The following is an 18846-nucleotide window of genomic DNA, read 5'->3' as shown; positions in this document are numbered from 1 at the left end:
TTCAAAACACAGAGGGTTTCCCTCTGGGCAAAACTTTAGTTACAAAAAGAAAAACCAGGGATTACTCCCCCCCCCTCCCCCAGATTTGAAAGTTTCTTGTCCCCTTATTGGTCCATTGGGTCAGGTGCCACCCAGGTTACCTGAGCTTCTTAACCCTTTACAGGTAAAAGGATTTTGTGCCTCTGGCCAGGAGGGATTTTATAGGACTGTGTACAGGAAGGTTGTTACCCTTCCCTTTATATTTATGATTGGAGCTGAATATTGGGGGTTCCGGGGCGGGGGACGGAGATCAGGGGCTGAGGATTGGAGATGCCGGGGGTGGGGATTGGGGGTTGAGGTTTGGGGGTAGGAGGGCTGATGGGGACGGGGATCGGGAGTGCTGGGGCTGAGGATTGAGGGTGCGGGGCGGATGGGGATCGGGGGCTGAGGATCGGAGGTGTGGGGGCCAATGGGGACAGGGTTCAGGGGTGCCAGGATGGAGATTGGGGGTGCATGCATGGACAGAGCTCTGTCTTGGTCCCCCCCAGGGACACCATGGGCGTCTTCTGGAAGCTCTCGCAGATCTTCTCCGACGACAAGAACCATCTGAGCTGCCGGGAAATCCTGCTGCAGGTACCTGGCGCTGGGGCCATGCTATGGGGCGCTGTGCCCCAGGGAGCGGGGGGGGGGGGGTTCAGCAGGGAGTGCTGTGCTGGAGGGGCTCGGTGAAAGGTGGGGGGCTTGCTGGGGGTGCTATGCTGCAGGGGGCAGGGTGGGGGCAGGAGGGTCACTGGGGAATGGCATGCTGCAGGGGCAGGATGGGGGGCGCCGGGAGCACTGTGCCCCCGGCAGTGGGATTTTGCTCCGTATACCGGAGGCTCCTGTCAATGATTTCTTTCCGCTGGGCCCTGCTGGTCCCGTCCCTCTGCACAGGGCGACGCTGCCCAGGGAGTCCCCGAGGGAGCCCCCAGCCCCCGCGTCGCCCGCAAAGCGACTCCGAAACTGAATCCCCCGGAGAAGCCAGTGGTGAGCGATGGGACCACGGCCAGGGTCTAGGGCCTTGAATTGCTGCGAGTCGGGAGTGAGGGGCACCTGCCGGGCTGTGGGGGGCAGGGCTGGGCTCGCAGGGGCTGTGGATTGGGACTGAGGGGCACCGGCAGAGCTTGGGGGGCAGGGAGGGATAACAGGGGCTGCGAGTCGGGAGTGAGGGGCACCAGCAGAGCTGGGGGAGGGGTGCCCAGGGCTGGGGCACCTGCTGGGCTGTGGGTGGGGACTGGGGGCCACTGGCAGAGCTGGTGGGGGGTGGGGAGGGATAACGGGGCTGTGGGTTGGGAGTGAGGGGCACTGGCAGAGCTGGTGGGGAGCTCAGGGCAGGGCTAACGGGCTGTGGGTGGGGACTGGGGAGCACTGGCAGAGCTCGGGGTGGGGAGGAATAACGGGGGCCACGAGTCGGGAGTGAGGGGCACTGGCAGAGCCGTGTGGGTGACCTGGACCCTCCCTCCTCCAGGCGCCACCCCCGGGCACTGTACCGTACCTTGGCACCTTCTTGACGGATCTGGTGATGCTGGACACGGCGTTGCCGGATTTCCTGGAGGTGAGTCAGGGGGCCTGGGAGTCCCCAGGCTCACATCATCACTGTGCCCCCCCCGCGCCCATCTCAGGGGCCCCCTAGGGCCGAGCTGCCTCTTTCCCCGAGACCCCCAGAGGCTCTTGTGCACATCCTGCCCCCGGGGGCTGGGACATCTCCTCTCACCTCCCCCAGTGCCAGCCCCTTCCTGGGGTAACCACCTAATGTAAACCCTGGGGGCCCCCAACCCCTCTCATATTCTCTCTCTGATTCCCCCCAGGGTGGGCTCATCAACTTTGAAAAGAGGCGGAAGGTGAGTGGGGTGGGGGGCTGGCCGGGACCCTGAGAGAGCAGAGGGGAGTGGGTGGGAGACAGGACTCCTGAGATCTCAGATCTGTTGGTGGGAGAAACTGGGGGGATGGGAGGCTGTGGGGAGGGTCAGTTGATGGGAGCTGGGGGGTGATGGGATGGGGGCTCTGGGGGATGGGGGACAGGAAGCTGGGGGGGTGGATCGGAGGCTGGGCGGATGGGGGGATGGGAGCTGGGGGGGATAGAGGACAGGAGGCCTGTGGTGGCGGGATAAGTGCTGGGAGGCACGGGGAATGGATAGGAGGCTGAGGGGGAGTGGAGGTGGGGGGGACAGGATGAGGGCTGTGGGGGGACAGGAGGCGGGGAGTACAGGGAGGCCAGGAGCTGGGGGGGCAGGAGGCAGATGGTGGGGACAGGAGCTGGGGGGGCGGGAGGCTGGGTGGACGGGGAGGACAGGAGCTGGGGGGGCAGGAGGCGGATGGCAGAGGATGGGAGACAAGAGGCTGGCGGTGACGGGGAGCAGGGCGAATGGATGGGGGGAGGACTGGAGGTGGAGGGGTGACAGAGCCTGGGCAGAAGGCAGAGACGGGAGCTGGGGGGACGGGAGGCGGATGGCGGAGCTGGGAGCTGGGGGGACGGGAGGCGGATGGCGGAGACCGGAGCTGTGGGGTGGGCGGATGGGGGGGATGGGAGCTGTAGGGGGAGAGGATGGGGGGGGACGGGAGCTGTGGGGGGGAGGATGGGGGGACGGGAGGCGGAAGGCGGAGACGGGAGCTGTGGGGGGGGTGGATGGTGGGAGGATGGGGGGGGACAGGAGCGGGGGCCCTGAACCCCGTCTCTGGGCCCAGGAGGCAGAGATCCTGTTGCAGATCCAGCAGCTGCAGGCGTCGTGCGGGGGCCACGCCCTGCACCCCAACCCAGCCGTACTGGCCGCCTTTCAGCGCCACGCCCGGCTCTCTGAGGAGCAGAGGTACCGCGGGGGGGGGTCGCAGTGGCGGGGCAGGTGGGAGGTGGACAGTGAGCAGGAAGTGCAGTTGGGGGCAGGGGAGGGGCAGTGGCGGGGGCAGGGGAGAGGCCAGGGGGCAGTAGGGAGGTGGGGGAGGGAGCAGTGAGGAGGGACAGGAGAGAGACCGGGGGGCAGTGAGGGGGCACAGTAGGGAGGCGGGGGAGGGGGCAGTGAGGGGGGGCAGGATAGAGGCCGGGGGGCAGTAGGGAGGCGGGGGAGGGGGCAGTGAGGGGGGCAGAAGAGAGGCTGGGGGGCAGTAGGGAGGCAGGGGAGGGGGCACTGGGGCATCATGTGGGGAGCTGCCTGGAGCGTCCCCCTCCATGACGGAAGGAGCGAAGTAGCAGCAGAAGGCGGGGGGAACACTCGCTAACCCCCCCAATCCCCTCGCCCCCCAGCTACCGGGTCTCCCGGCTCATCGAGCCCCCGGCCGACTCCTGCCCCAACTCACCCCGCGTCAAACGCAGCCTCAGCAAACGCTTCAGCTCGTAAGTCGCCCCCAGCCCCCCACCAGCTCGGGAGTTGCCCCCGGCCCCCCACCAGCTCGGGAGTCGCCCCCGGCCCCCTCGGTCCCCCTGCAGCTGGGAGCCCCCATCAGTGCCGTGCTGCGGCCGGGCGGGTGTCTCCGGAGCTGACCTGGGCTCTCCGAAAGGCCGGACGGGTCGATCCCAATGGCCTGTCCAGCCGCGGCGTCTGTCTGTCTGGGCGTCCGTCTGCCTCTGAGCAGCCCCCCGCCCCCCGACCTGAGCGACGGTAGCTACGGGAGCCAGGAGCCCTGCCCAGGCGGTGTGGGAATGGCCCTGGCTGTGCCCAGCCTGCCTCAGTTTCCCAGAGGGTTTCCCATCAGCTTCCCGCACCCGCTGTTCAGAGGGATCGATCCTGCTCAGCTCCTGGGGGCGCCATGGGGCAGCCCTTGGCCAGGCCTCACTCCCCTCTCCTCTGGAGGTCATTCCCTTGGCACTAGTGACTGGTCAGGCAGAATCAGTGGGGAAACTGAGGCACACCTAGTGGTCATAAAACTATTACCAGAATTCCCACATTCATGTGGAGGTGGGGGAGGGGCAGGGGGTCCGTGGGTATTGGGGGGAGGAGGTGGGCATTGGGGGGCATCTTGCTCTGTGAGGGTGGAATTGGCATCTGGAGAGGGATGGAGATGTCGGGGGGGCAGGTTCTCCCTTTGGGCCCCCCCCCGTGCCCTTCCCCCACTTTCTTGCCCATTCACCCTCATCTCCCCTCAGGCTCTTGCTGGGGGCCGAGGCCCTGCCTCCCCGTCTGCCCTCCGCAAAGGGCAGCATCTCGCCCTCGGGCACCGGCAGCAGCTGCGAAGCCGATGAGGGGCCCAGTTCCCCCTGCTCCCCGGAGATGGGGGGGTCCCTCGGCAAGGTACTGCGGGGGGCCGGGGGGAGCTGCCGGGGGGCTCAGACCTGGCTGGGGGTAGCTGGGGATGGGATGGGCTGTCCCAGTGCAAAGGCCTGTGCCTGCTGGGCACCTGTGATTAGAGCAGGGGGAGGGGGGACTGGGAGCCCGGACTCCTGGGTTCTATCCCCACTCTGGGAGGGGAGTGGGGTGCAGTGGTTAGAGTTAGGGGGGAGTGGGGCTGGGAGCCCAGACTCCTGGGTTCTATCCCCGCTGTGGGAGGGGAGTGGGGTGCAGTGGTTTAGAGCTGGCGGGGAGGGCGGGGCTGGGAGCCCGGACTCCTGGGTTCTATCCCCGTTCTGGGAGGGGAGTGGGGTGCAGTGGTTAGAGTTAGGGGGGAGTGGGGCTGGGAGCCCAGACTCCTGGGTTCTATCCCCGCTGTGGGAGGGGAGTGGGGTGCAGTGGTTAGAGTTAGGGGCAGGGGGTCTGGGAGCCCGGACTCCTGGGTTCTCTCCCTGCTCACTCACCAGCTCCCGTTTCTCCCCCCGCCCCGGCACAGAGCCTGCTGGAGCTGCCGTTCAGCACCTGCCCCCCCGAGGAGCCGCCCTCCCCCCTCGCCCGCCGCCCCTGCTCGCCCCTCTACAACCAGCAGGGGGCGGACTCGTGCATCGTGCGGGTCAGCATGGACAACGCCCACGGCAACCTCTACAAGAGCATCCTGGTGAGGGGGGACTGGGGGGGGTCCTGCCTCTGGGTGGGGGGCGGGGCCAGGCCCCATCCCCATCTCTGCCCTCTATCCTCCCCATCCTGCGTGCTCTGCCCCTCCCCCACCCCCGCATGTGCTGCCCCCTCCCCCTGCCCTGATCCTGTGCCCCCCTCTGCCCCCCCAGTTGACCAGCCAGGACAAGACCCCAGCCGTGGTGCTGCGCGCCCTCCAGAAACACAGCCTGGAAGGGACCCCGCCTGGAGACTTCCAGCTCCTGCAACTGCTGGGGGGCGGCAGAGGTGAGGGGGCCCTGGCTGGGACGGGGAGCAGAGGGCTGGGTGGGGGGAGGGGAGGTGTCACAGGTGGGGGAGAGCACGCTGGGTGGGGGGTGAAGGCATGGGGAGAGGGGAGGTGTTGGGGGCAGGGCTGGGGTGTTGCTGGAGAAGAGGACCAGGTGGGGGGAGCACCCGGGAGGGGGGTAATCAGGGCATGGGGGGAAGGGAGGTGTCACAGGTGGGGGGGAAGGTTGGGGGGGGATGAGGGCATGGGGGGAGGGGAGGTGTTGGGGGAGGGGCAGGAGGAGACAAGGACCAGCTGGGGGGTCTCCAGTACCATTGTGCCCCCCTCACGCTCTCCCCCGACTCCCCCAGAGCTGCTGATCCCCGACGGGGCCAACGCCTTCTACGCCATGAATCCAGCCGCCAACTTCGACTTCGTCCTCCGCCGGAAGGGCCCCCCCAGCCCCCGCCTCCCCCGACCCACCCCTGCCTACAAAGTCCCCACTCCCCTCCCCCCCAGCCCAGCCCTAACCACGGAGCCCCCACTCCCCTCCCCTCCAGGGCCTTGCAGCTCGGCCACCCCCCCCACGTTCCCCTCTCTCCTTGCTCCCAGCCCCCAGCTCCCCCCATCCTAGCACCTCCCCCCAGCAGCCTCCCCCGGCCTCTCCCCCCTTATCTCCACCTCAGAGCCCCCTGCTTTGTTCCCCAGCCCCCCCCACTAGCTGCACGTCCAGCTCCTCCCTGCACCCCCTGTTGGCCCCTCCCCAAGTTGCCAAGACCCTGGGGATCTACACCCCTCAGCCCCCCATCAGGGAAACAGAACCCTCAGCTGGGCTCCCCCAACTCCCTCCCCCACCGGTCAGTCCCTGGGCATGGGCACCCCCCCCAGCCTGCCCCCCATCCTGCCCTGCAGCCAGGAGCCCCGAGCGTGCCGGGGGGCACTGGAGACGCTAGGATCGGCTGTGCTGGGGGCTGGGCTCCCCCCCCCCCGGCTGCCCTGCTCCTGGGAAGAGGGGTTTGTGGGGCCGGTGATTCATGGGGGCCTGGATGGGGCCAGCGCTCCTGGGAGAGGTCCCCGCTAAGGGGGTGGGGTCTGTGCTGGGGGTTCCCGCTCTCACTGCTCCCCAGCAATCAGCCGAGGGGGGCGGGGGGGGGGGGGCTCTGAATCCTGGATGTTCCAATAAACCCCCCTGAGCAGAGCAAACCAGGGTCTGATGGTTTGTTCTGCCCCACCCCCCCGCGGGCCCTGGGAGGATCTGGGACAGGCCGTTTTAGTAGGGGGTGGAGATGGGGTCAAGTGATTTTTGCAGCTGATTGAACCCCCCCTCCAGTGGCCACTAGGTGGCAGCAGCTGCCCCTGGCCCTGGCAGCCTTGGGGGGCCCCCGGCTGGGCAACTGGTGGGGCTCTAGGCTGATGCCTGTTGCGGGTGCTGCTGTGTGGGGTGGGAAGGGATGGATAGAGGGGGCATGGGGGCAGGCGGGTGCCCCTGGTTGCCGTGACAATGCTGGGGAGATGAGCCTCGCTCTGGGTGAGGGGGGGCTGCCAGGAGCCCCCAGACGGGGGCAGGGAGGGGGCGTCGGGGTCTCATTCCCCTCTGCAGCTTTGAGTGTTGGTGGGAGGGGGGGGTCCTCACTGCAGGATCGGGCCCTTTGCAACCCCAAGGTGTCTGCAAACCTCCAGCCCAGGATCCGGCCCTTGGCGGATGTGCCCCCCTGCTCCAGAATTGGGCCCTCAGTCACCCCCCACCCGCAGGCTGGGGCCTGGAGCTGCATCGGGATCGGCTCTTCGGGGCACGGGGGGGGAGGAGGGGTCGGCTCCTGGGGTCCCACGTCCCCCTCGCTACGGCTGACGCTGGGGGCTGCTGGCCCAGGACCGCGAGACGCTCGCCCCCAGGCCACTGTGGGGAGAGGAGCGCTCCAGGCTAGGAGGGGGCGATGGAAGCCTGAGCCCCAGAGAGATCCCCAGGGTCCGGCCCGGCTTTCTGCCCGGCACAGCCCTGCCCCAGCTCTGCCAGCAGCGGGACCGGCCCAGCAACCCGGCCACGACCCCTCGCAGGGGAGTGGGACTCGGCTCTCCTGCCCCATGGTGGGGGGTGAGGGGGGTTAAAACCAAACATCTCACTTTCCTTGGGGGAATCCGAACCGCCTCCAGGCCCCTTCATGGTGCCCCCGGGCCCTGCCTCAAATGGCAGCCTGGTGGGTGGGGGGATGGGGATGGGTGGGGTGGGCCACTGGGGGAAGGATAGATAGAGGGGGCGTGGGGATGGGTGGGGAGAGAGGGACATGGGGGTGAGTGGGTGCCTGTGGGGAGGGACAGACAGAGGGGGGGATGGGTGGGGGGGTGGGAAGGCATGGATAGAGGGTGGCATGGGGCTGTGTTGGGGGCGGGAAGGGATGGATAAAGGGGGGCATGGGACGGGTGGGTGCCTGTGGGGAAGGACACAGAGGGGGGCTGGGTGGGGGGGTGGGAAGGGATGGATAGAGGGGGCATGGGGGCGGGCGGGTGCCCGTGGGGAGGGACAGATAGGGGGCTGGGTGGGGGGTGGGAAGGGATGGATAAAGGGGGGCGTGGGGGCGGGTGGGTGCCCGTGGGGAGGGACAGATGGGGGGCTGGGTGTGCGTGGGAAGGGATGGATAAAGGGGGGCGTGGGGGCCCGTGTGGAGGGACAGATGGGGGGGTTGGGGGGGGTGGATGGGAAAGGATGGATAAAGGGGAGTGTGGGGGCGGGTGGGTGCCCGTGGGGAGGGACAGATAGGGTGGGTGGGTGGGAAGGGATGGATAAAGGGGGGCGTGGGGGCGGGTGGGTGCCTGTGGGGAGGGATAGATGGGGGGCTGGGTGGGGGTGGATGGGAAAGGATGGATAAAGGGGAATGTGGGGGCGGGTGGGTGCCCGTGGGGAGGGACAGATAGGGTGGGTGGGTGGGAAGGGATGGATAAAGGGGGGCATGGGGGCGGGTGGGTGCCCGTGGGGAGGGATAGATGGGGGGCTGGGTGTGCGTGGGAAGGAATGGATAAAGGGGGGCGTGGGGGCCCGTGTGGAGGGACAGATGGGGGGGCTGGGTGGGGGTGGATGGGAAAGGATGGATAAAGGGGAGTGTGGGGGCGGGTGGGTGCCCGTGGGGAGGGACAGATGGGGGTCTGGGTGGGTGGGTGGGAAGGGATGGATAGAGGGGGGCATGGGGCTGGCGGGTGCCCGTGGGGAGAGACGATAGATCAGGCGGAGGGCAGACGGGTTCTGCAGCAAGCTGGCACAGGGCTGTGCCCTGGGTTTCTCCAGGTGGGTATCTCCGGCCCGCGGTGCCTCCCTGGCACCAGGCCAGGTTCCCTGCCCCTCGCTGGGGGGCGCCCGGCTGCATAGGGCCGGGTCCATTGGCTGTGAATCGCGGGTGCTCCTGGGTGCATGATCCCCAGTTTATTCAATGCCCACTGGGGATCTGTCCCCCCGGGATCCGCTCCCAGCCCAGAGGGTGGGGCTAGGGGCTGCGCGCCTGTGGGTCCATTGTCCTTTAAACACTTGGCTACCCCCTGGTCTGGTTCCCCGGGGCTGCTCCAGGCTGGGTGTTTGGGGGTGACTCCCTTATGGGGCAGCCCCCCCCCGGCCCCACGTGACTTCAGAACCGGGCCTGGAGACCAGCTGCCCCATCTCTCTCGGTGGCTCCCTGCAGCGAAGGCCAGGCAGCCAGCCCCTGCGTGCCCTCCAGGAGCCGGCTCCCACCAGAGCCCGCTCGCAGCCTCGGCCGGGCCCTAGGGTGGCCTGAGGGGTGGCGTGGGGCAGCCTGGCCATGCCAGAGCATGTACCCAGCAGAGCTGCAGTGGGCACCATCCTGGCTCTGCCCTTTGTCCGGCCAAGCCCTGGGTTCCAGGGGGCAGTGCTTAACCCCCGGCCTGACCCCTTTCCTCTGGGGCCGGGGCTGGGTTGCTGGGTGTTAACTGGGGTCCGGGGGGCTCCCCTTGGCTGTTTGGAGTCTCCAGCTGGTGCTTGAACGAGCCCCTGGGTCCACCCCAGCCAGCCCCGGGTGCCTGCTCTGGGCCAAGAGCAGATTTAACCCTTTCACATCCGCTGGGGAGCAAGGCTACATCTGGAGGGAAACTGAGGCACGTACGGGGGTCATGAAAATATTCCTGAAAATTCCCATTTCGCCACAACCCCACAGGCAGCTTCGTTAGCGTCTCACAGCTGCGCTTCCAGGCTGCGTCTGGGATCGGGGCCCCCTTCGGGCCTGGTGCTGTCGGGACCCACTGAGAGACCGTCCCTGCCCCAGAGCTGACAATCTAAATAAACATTCTCCCCATTGGACAGGTGGGGAAACTGAGGCACGGAGGGATGCCGCGATGGGCGCCTGCGCAGGGACTCAACATCTCAGATCCAGATCAAATGGCTCCTTTGAACTGTAAATACCGCGCCTTTGGAATCTGTAACACTGCCCGGGGGGAATCAGGCCATGAGGAACCCCCCCAACCCTCCCCACACAAAGCCCCCGCCCCCCATCTCACCACTAGCTTCCTGCCCTCAATCCCTGCAGTTGCCTAGCAACCAGCCAGCCTTATTCCCCCCCCCCCCCGCTGTTAAGGGGGAGTCCCTAATATCCCTTGGTGATCCCGGCTCCCACCAACCCCAGTGTGACCCCTGCGGTGACAAGGGGGGGGGCATCAGCCGCCCGGCTCAGAAAGGGTTAAGGGGCAGGCCCCGGCGGGGGAAATTGAGTGGGAGCCCCGGGGGGGGGGGTAGTAGCAGGGAGAGAGGGAAGCGTCCTGGGAACGACTGAAATGGGTCCTCCCCACCCCTGGGAGCACAGAGTGTCCCTGGCCCCCACCCATCCCGCCTCCAACCACTACCCCGCACAGCTTCTCCCAAAGCTGGGGATAGAACCCAGGAGTCCTGACCCGCCTCCCCGCTCAGAGCTGGGGATAGAACCCAGGAGTCCTGATCCCCCTCCCCCCAACCTCTAGCCCCCACAGCCTCTCCCAAAGCTGGGGATAGAATCCAGGAGTCCTGACCCGCCTCCCCGCTCAGAGCTGGGGATAGAACCCAGGAGTCCTGATCCCCCTCCCCCCAACCTCTAGCCCCCACAGCCTCTCCCAGAGCTGGGGATAGAATCCAGGAGTCCTGACCCGCCTCCCCGCTCAGAGCTGGGGATAGAGCCCAGGAATCCTGATCCCCCTCCCCCCACCCCCACAGCCTCTCCCAGAGCTGGGGATAGAACCCAGGAGTCCTGACCCCCCGCCCCTCCGAGCTGAGGATAGAACCCAGGAGGCCTGAGCTGGGGATAGACCCCAAACCCAAGCTGGACAAAGTCCCTAGTGGCTGATGTTTTAACCTTATAACACAAGGAGCCCGTGTGTATGTTTGTGCGCATGTGCGTGTTTGTGTGTGTGCGTAATAATACATGTGTGTGATTATATGCTGGGCTGTATGTGCATGCCTGTGCCTGAGTGTGTGTGTGTGAGTGAGTGTGTATATTAATGGTGTGCACGCAGGGATGTGCCTGTATTCGGGGTGGGGGATGGGTGTATGCAGGGAGGCACACGTTTTTGTGCGTGTATGCATGTGTGTATTCGTGTGTGTGCAGGGATGTGCATGTACTAGTGTTCTGCCACTGCATTTCTGTGTATATTCACATGTGCATGTAGGGATGTGCCTGTATTCGGGGGGCTGCATGCAGGAATGTACATATGTTTGTGCATGTGTGTATTTGTGTGTATACAGGGATGTGCCTGTATTCGGGGGGGGAGGTACATGCAGGAATGTACACGTGCTTGTGCATGCGTGTATTTGTGTATGCAGGGATGTGCCTGTATTTGGGGGGGGGAGCTACATACAGGAATGTATACATTTGTTTGTGCATGCGTGTAGTCGTGTGTGTCCAGGGATGCGCCTGCATTCAGGGGGGGAAGTACATGCAGGAATGTACGTGTGTGTGCATGCGTGTAGTCGTGTGTGTGCAGGGATGTGCCTGTATTTGGGTGGGGGAGGGTACATGTAGGAATGTACATGTGTGTGCATGTGTGTATTTGTGTGTGTGCAGGGATGTGCCTGTATTCGGGGGGGCGGTACATGCAGGAATGTACATGTGTGTGTGTAGGGATGTGCCTGTATTTGGGGGGGGTGCATGCAGGAATGTACGTGTGTGTGCATGCGTGTAGTCATGTGTGTGCAGGGATGTGCCTATATTCGGGGGGGAGGTACATGCAGGAATGTACGTGTGTGTGCATGCGTGTAGTCGTGTGTGTGCAGGGATGTGCCTGTATTCGGGGGGGAGGTACATGCAGGAATGTATGTGTGTGTGCATGCGTGTAGTCGTGTGTGTGCAGGGATGTGCCTGTACCAGCGTGTCCGTGGCTGCAGGCGTGTATTCCCAGCTTGTGCGTGTGTTGGGGGTGGGGTTGGGGGCGTTGAGCGGGACGCTCCGTCACCACCCCCCACGATCACGCTATTCAGCTGGTTCAAAGAGGCCCAGGGCTTGATGTAAACACCCCGGTCCAGCCCGGCGCCGCTCCGGCGCCTTATCTCTGGCCAACACACCGTGTTTGTTTCAGCCGGTCCCTCCCCATGTTCTTGCTGTGACCGATCTCACCTGCGTCACGGGGGGGCCGGGGTTTGGAGCCTGTCTCTGATTGAATGCGGGACAGTTTGTTTTTCACAGTAAAAAGCGGGGCCGGGGGTGTTAGGGAAAGCTATAAACACCTGCGTGAGCTGGGTCCAATTCCCAGCTCTGCCACAGAGTCCCTGGTGACCTCATGGCCTGGCTCTGTGCCTCAGTTTCCCCGTCCGTACAATGGGGATAATGAACCTCATTTTGTCTGGCTTGTGAGTTTAGACCGGGAGTGCTTGGGGCAAGGACCGTCTCACTGGGTCTGTGCAGTGCCCGGCACGAGGGGGCCCCGATCCTGGTCGGGGTCTGGGTAGCGCCGGGCAAAAGGGGGGCCCCGATCTCGGTCAGGGGTATGCGCAGCGCCCGGCACGAGGGGGGCCCCGATCTCGGTCGGGGTATGCGCAGCGCCCGGCACGAGGGGGGCCCCGATCTCGGTCGGGGTATGCGCAGCGCCCGGCACGAGGGGGGCCCCGATCTCGGTCGGAGTATGCGCAGCGCCCGGCACGAGGGGGGCCCCCGATCTCGGTCGGGGTATGCGCAGCGCCCGGCACGAGGGGGGCCCCGATCTCGGTCGGGGTATGCGCAGCGCCTGGCACGAGGGGGGCCCCGATCTCGGTCGGGGTATGCGCAGCGCCTGGAACGAGGGGGGCCCCGATCTCGGTCGGGGTATGCGCAGCGTCCGGCACGAGGGGGGCCCCGATCTCGGTCGGGGTATGCGCAGCGCCTGGCACCAGGGGGGCCCCGATCTCGGTCGGGGTATGCGCAGCGCCTGGAACGAGGGGGGCCCCGATCTGGGTTGGCGCCTCTAGGGCTCTTGCAATGCACCAAACCAGCAATCCCAGTGTGCCGGCATCACAACGCCCTGTTTTATCTGCTGTCCGGTCCCAACGTCCCCTGGGAGGGTTTGATTATCTTGCTGCTGCGGGGAAGGGACCTGCCCTCCTTCCAGCCAGACGGTTGGGGAATGGAGGCGGGGGGAGGCTAAACCCCCTTTAACACCCTCTTTCCAGCACCCGCTGTGTCTGGGGTGCACCCCCCCCCGATTGGCCCAGGTCCTGCGACTTGGGGCCTGAGTGTCCCTGTGTGCGGCATGGGGAGGGGGCCAGCTGCCATCTCCCACTCGATCCCCCCGCTGCAAAGCGCAGGATCGGCCCTGCTAGAGCCCACGGGGGACGGGGGGATTCACTGCCTCGTCTGATCAACTCCCGAGCTGTGCATCCTGGGTGATGGGGATCCACTCCCCGCTGGATCCCTCTGGCCACTGATCCACAGCCCCCCATTGGATCCCACCAGGCAGAACCCCCTGGATCCCACGGGGCAGTGATCCGCTCCCCAAGGCACCGGAGGGGGCAGTGATCTGCTCCCCCTGGATCCCACGGGGCAGTGATCCGCTCCCCAAGGCACTGGAGGGGGCAGTGATCCACTCCCCCTGGATCCCATGGGGCAGTGATCTGCTCCCCCCTGGATCCTACGGGGCAGTGATCCGCTCCCCAAGGCACCGGAGGGGGCAGTGATCCGCTCCCCCCTGGATCCCATGGGGCAGTGATCCGCTCCCCAAGGCACCGGAGGGGGCAGTGATCCGCTCCCCCCTGGATCCCACAGGGCAGTGATCCGCTCCCCAAGGCACCAGAGGAGGCAGTGATCCGCTCCCCCTGGATCCCACGGGGCAGTGATCCGCTCCCCAAGGCACCGGAGGAGGCAGTGATCCGCTCCCCCCTGGATCCCATGGGGCAGTGATCCGCTCCCCAAGGCACCGGAGGGGGCAGTGATCTGCTCCCCCCTGGATCCCACGGGGCAGTGATCCGCTCCCCAAGGCACCGGAGGAGGCAGTGATCCGCTCCCCCTGGATCCCACGGGGCAGTGATCCGCTCCCCCCTGGATCCCATGGGGCAGTGATCCGCTCCCCAAGGCACCGGAGGGGGCATTGGTGGAGATATGGGGGCGTCTCTACCGCTCCTGGCTCCTCTCCAATTCCCTGCCCTGCTCCTCAGCCTCTCCTCGCAGCAGCCCCAGCCCAGCCCTTATCTGTCCCCTCCCAGCCTGCCCGCCCCGCGGAGCGGAGCGCAGCCACAACCTGTAGCCAGAGAGCCCTGCCAGGCCAGACTTCTCATCGCTCCGGTCCTCCCTGCCCCGAGCCATGGACCCGCCGCGGAGCCACATCGCTGCCCTCTGCACCCTGCTGGCCTGGGCCACCTGCACCACGCAGGAGGGAGCCGGCCCTGACAATGGCTTCAACATCCAAGGTACCAGCGCGGGCCCTGGGGGCTGGCAGTGCCCTGTGGGCTGGGGGCGGGTGAGCGGGCCCGGGGGCCAGGCAGGGGCACCGCAGGAGTGTTTCATAACAGGAAACCGATTTCCGGCCTCTGCTGCTACAGCCTGACAGCTAGTGTGTGTGTGTGTTCACATGTGTGTGTGTTCACGTGTGAGTGTTCGTGTGAGTGTGTGTGTTCGCGTGTGAGTGTTCGTGTGAGTGTTCGTGTGAGTGTATGTGTTCGCGTGTGAGTGTTCGTGTGTGTGTGTTCACGTGTGTGTGTTTGCGTGAGTGTTCGTGTGAGTGTATGTGTTCGCGTGTGAGTGTTTGTGTGTGTGTGTGTATTCGCGTGTGTGTGTTCATGTGTGTGTTCACGTGGGGTTGTGTGTTCACGTGGGGGTGTGTGCGGGTGTGCTTGCACGTGCGTGAGTGTGCAAGGTGTGCTTGCAGGCGTTTGTGCTGAGTGCATGCTGGGTGTGTGCGTGCGCATGTGTGTACCCGGCTCTAGTGAATGTGGCTGGGAAACACGCTCTGGTGTCTTAGCCCAGCGTGTGGGGCGGCTCGATCAATCCCCAGACACACGTATCCCTCCAGCCGGCTCTCCGTCCTCAGAACATCTGTCCTACCGAGAGTACAGCAGAGCTGACCCGTCCCCCTCTATCTATCTATCTATCTATCTATCTATCTATCTATCTATCTATCTATCTATCCCCATACACATCTATCTATCTATCTATCTATCTATCTATCTATCTATCTATCTATCTATCTATCTATCTATCTATCTATCTATCTATCTATCCCCATACACATCTATCTATCTATCTATCTATCTATCTATCCCCATACACATCTATCTATCTATCTATCTATCTATCTATCTATCTATCTATCTATCTATCCCCATCCACCCCCTCTATCTATCTATCTATCTATCTATCTATCTATCTATCCCCACCCACCCCCTCTATCTATCTATCTATCTATCTATCTATCTATCTATCCCCATCCACCCCCTCTATCTATCTATCTATCTATCTATCTATCTATCTATCTATCCCCATCCACCCCCTCTATCTATCTATCTATCTATCTATCTATCCCCATCCACCCCATCTATCTATCTATCTATCCCCATACCCCTATCTATCTATCTATCTATCTATCTATCTATCTATCTATCTATCTATCTATCCCCATACCCCCTCTATCTATCTATCTATCTATCTATCTAACCCCACACACCCCATCTATCTAATCTATCTATCTATCTATCTATCTCCACACACACCCATCCCTCCATCCAAATGCCGACATGGCCCTAACCGCCAGCGATCGGAGCATATCCAGGAGGAGGCTGCAGTTGGGGGAAAGCCCCTAGCAGCCCACCTCTCCGGCAGAGTTTATCGCTGATGCGCTGGCCCGTGCGCGGATCTAGGTTCGTTTCATAGCCCGGCCTAACGGGGCTGCCTTCTGCTTCTACGTAACGTTACATAGAAGCAGAAGGAATGACTGGTGACCTCCTACACGTGCTGCAGAACTAGACTTGGCTGAATTTGATGTTTATTTTTGATCATTTGGACGGATAATATCAGTGTTTGTTCGTAAGCCTTTTTTAAAAATTAGATTTGCATTGAGCCACATCTTCACAGGTGTACAAAACTGGGGGCTTTTTTCAGACAACGGGGGGTGCCGACTACAATTATTTTCTGGCGCTAGACGTTCAGATTCAAAAAGTTCAAGCTTTCTAACCGGTACAACCCAAATTGTCAATGTCGCGTATCGAAATTCACAAAGGAAACGGCCTTTAAATCAAACTACTGCCTTCTCAGGCTGTGCCCTGCCGCTCTGAACATTTCACTGATGAGCGGCGGAAACACTTTTTATCAGTTTGTGCATGTACGTGGTGAAATCAACATTTACTGATACAAATCTTCTCCTCCCAAGCCCGGGCACAGATAAGCCTGGTGGGCGGTTGCACAAGCGTGTGTGTTATGTGAAATATATTTGGAGAAACGTATATGGTAAAAAGATGCCGTGTGTAGCTAATGAGGTAGCGGCGTATCTTTATATGGACAGGGGGGCGCATGTTCCGTGAAATAGGGTTTGGGACATATGCATGGTAAGAAGGTGCCCTGTATAGACAGCTAGGCGTGATCTACGTACAGATAGAGAAGTGTGTGTATAATTTGTGTGTCTATGTAAAAGCTGCGAGTATATGCCTCTTTGCATATATGTGTATGTATGTAAAATGTGTGCAGAAATATGTGCGTCTTGTGTACATACACACACACACAAATCTATATATATGTACACATATATGATACACACACATCTCACACCTATTTATGTGACTGTGTATCTATAAAGAAAACGTGTGTCTATAGCTAAGCGTGGGTATATCTGTATACTACGGGTTTGTTTAATATCTAGCCTCTTGGAATGTCTTCCAAACCGTATTTTACGTAGTACATCTAAGCATGTACAGAGTCTGAAACTTCCTTATCATGTGTCGCATACCAGGTTGTTTTGTACAGTCTTGGCCTAGAAGGAGGCGGGAAGGCAGAGCAACTGAAAGATAAAAGCGGGGGGGGCAGAGGGGTGACATCACGGTTGGGGGGGGTTACCCCTAGATCAGGAAGAGGAGGTGGAGGAGGCATTTCTAGAACAAATAACAGAAGAATCCAAAACACAAGATCTGCTAGTAAGCGGGGGGGTGGGGCTGCACCTCCCCAGACATCGATCGGGAAAGGAATATGGCAAGATTTCCAGTATGGTGCCGGAATATGCCGTTTGTTCCAGCCAGCGGAGGAAGTAACCGGGGGACAGGCAGTTTTGACTTGATACTGATCAGTGGGGAGGAATTGGTTGCAAATCTGAAGTTGGAAGGCGATTTGGGTGAACGTAAGAACGGCCATACTGGGTCAGACCAAAGGGCCATCCAGCCCAGTATCCCGTCTGCTGACAGTGGCCAATGCCAGGTGCCCCAGAGGGAGTGAACCTAACAGGTAATGATCAAGTGATCTCTCTCCTGCCATCCATCTCCACCCTCTGACAGACAGAGGCTAGGGACACCGGCTAGGTCTACACTACCCACCTGAATCAGTGGGTAGAAATCGATCTCTCAGGGATCGAATTATCGCGTCTCATTGGGACGCGACAATCGATCCCCGAATCGACGCTCTTACTCCACCAGCGGAGGTGGGAGTAAACGCCGTCGACGGGGAGCCGCGGAGGTCGATTTTGCCGCCGTCCTCACAGCGGGGTAAGTCGGCTCCGATAGGTCGAATTCAGCTACACTATTCGCGTAGCTGAATTTGCGTATATTAAATCGACCCCCCCGTAGTGAATACCTGCCCACCATTCCTTACTCATCCTGGCTAACAGCCATTAATGGATTTAACCTCCATGACTTTATCCAGTTCTCTTTTAAACGCTGTTATAGTCCTAGCCTTCACAACCTCCTCAGGCAAGGAGTTCCACAGGTTGACTGTGCGCTGTGTGAAGAAGAACTTCCTTCTATTTGTTTTAAACCTGCTGCCCATTCATTTCATTTGGTGGCCCCTAGTTCTTATATTATGGGAACAAGTAAATAACTTTTCCTTATTCACTTTCTCCACACCACTCATGATTTTATATACCTCTATCATATCCCCCCTTAGTCTCCTCTTTTTTTGGTGGAAGTGATTGTGACGGGATAGATTCCATGTTTCGGGGGAAAGGAAGGAGTGAGAGCAGCAAGAACACGACAATGGACATCAAAAAAAGCAGACGCTGACAAACTCCGAGAACTGGCAGCTGAGGTCCCGTGGGAAGAAAATCTATGGGAGAAAGGAGTTGAGGAGGGCTGGCGGTTTCTCAAGGAGACACTATCAAAGGCACAACTGTGAAGTATCCCAGTGCAAAGGAGAGATCAGAAGAACAGCAAGAGGCCAACGGGGCTCCTTCAGGAGCTCTTTAATGACCTGAAAATGAAAAAGGAATCCTACAAAAAGTGGAAACCTTCACGAACTGCTCAGGAGGAGAACAAAAGAACAGCGCAAGCATGTAGGGACAAAATCAGACAGGCTAAGGCACCAAATGAGTTACCCCTGCAAGGGCCATATAAAGCAAGAAGATGTTTTTTAAATCCATTAGGAGCAAGAGAAAGGCAAAGGCAAGTGGAGGTCCTCTGCTTAGTGGGGAAGGAGAGCTAATAACTGATGACATCAAGAAGGCTGAAGTGTAACATGCCTATTTTGCAACAGACGTCATTAAAATGGCTAACGGTGCCCAGGTACTTAACACAATGAATATTAACCAGGGGGAAGGACGGCAAGCCAAAAATAGGAAATGATCAGGTTCAAGCATATTTAAATAAGTTGCATGTATTCAAGTTGGCAGGGTCTGATGAAACTCATCCTGGGTTACTTAAGCAATCTCGGAACGGTTAGCGATGATCTTCGAGAACTCATGGAAGACGGGTGAGGTCCCAGAGGACTGGACAGGGGCAAACGTAGTATCTATCTTTTAAAAGGGGAACAAAGAGAATTGTAGGGCAGTCAGCCTGACTTCTGTACCTGGAAAGATACTGGAACAAATGATTAAACAATTGGTAAGCCCCTAGAGGATAATAAGGACTCGCCAGCATGGAGTTGTCAAGAACAAATCATGCCAAACCAACCTAATTTCCTTCTTCGACAGGGTTACTGGCCCAGTGAGCTGTAGACAGGAAATATCTTGATTTCAGAAAATCTTTTGATGCAGTCCCATGTGACAGTCTCATAAGCAAACTAAGGAAATGCAGCTAGATGTCATTACTAG

The 18846-nt window shown here is 61.3% G+C and overlaps 1 protein-coding gene across 4 annotated transcripts in view; it reads left to right on the top strand.

Annotated features, from left to right (window-relative positions):
• The window catches only part of RGL3 (ral guanine nucleotide dissociation stimulator like 3), a 29324-nt gene that overhangs the window by 7850 nt on the left and 2628 nt on the right, over positions 1-18846 (top strand). For 3 of the 4 annotated variants that reach the window (XM_054012763.1, XM_054012761.1, XM_054012764.1), the window contains 11 exons: positions 528-612; positions 913-1005; positions 1487-1573; positions 1827-1859; positions 2704-2825; positions 3257-3346; positions 4097-4241; positions 4774-4935; positions 5105-5219; positions 9500-9590; positions 13832-14035. In XM_054012763.1, the coding sequence (XP_053868738.1) occupies positions 528-612; positions 913-1005; positions 1487-1573; positions 1827-1859; positions 2704-2825; positions 3257-3346; positions 4097-4241; positions 4774-4935; positions 5105-5219; positions 9500-9590; positions 13832-14015 (1207 nt within the window). In that variant the 3' untranslated portion in view covers positions 14016-14035. The remainder of the gene's footprint in view (positions 1-527; positions 613-912; positions 1006-1486; positions 1574-1826; positions 1860-2703; positions 2826-3256; positions 3347-4096; positions 4242-4773; positions 4936-5104; positions 5220-9499; positions 9591-13831; positions 14036-18846) is intronic. The other variant, XM_054012762.1, reaches the window with a different exon arrangement.

This window comes from Malaclemys terrapin, chromosome 23 (genome assembly GCF_027887155.1).
Source record: "Malaclemys terrapin pileata isolate rMalTer1 chromosome 23, rMalTer1.hap1, whole genome shotgun sequence".
NCBI lineage: Eukaryota > Metazoa > Chordata > Testudines > Emydidae > Malaclemys > Malaclemys terrapin.
Note: the sequence above shows the minus strand (reverse complement) of the source record. Positions and strands in the feature narration are given on the sequence as shown.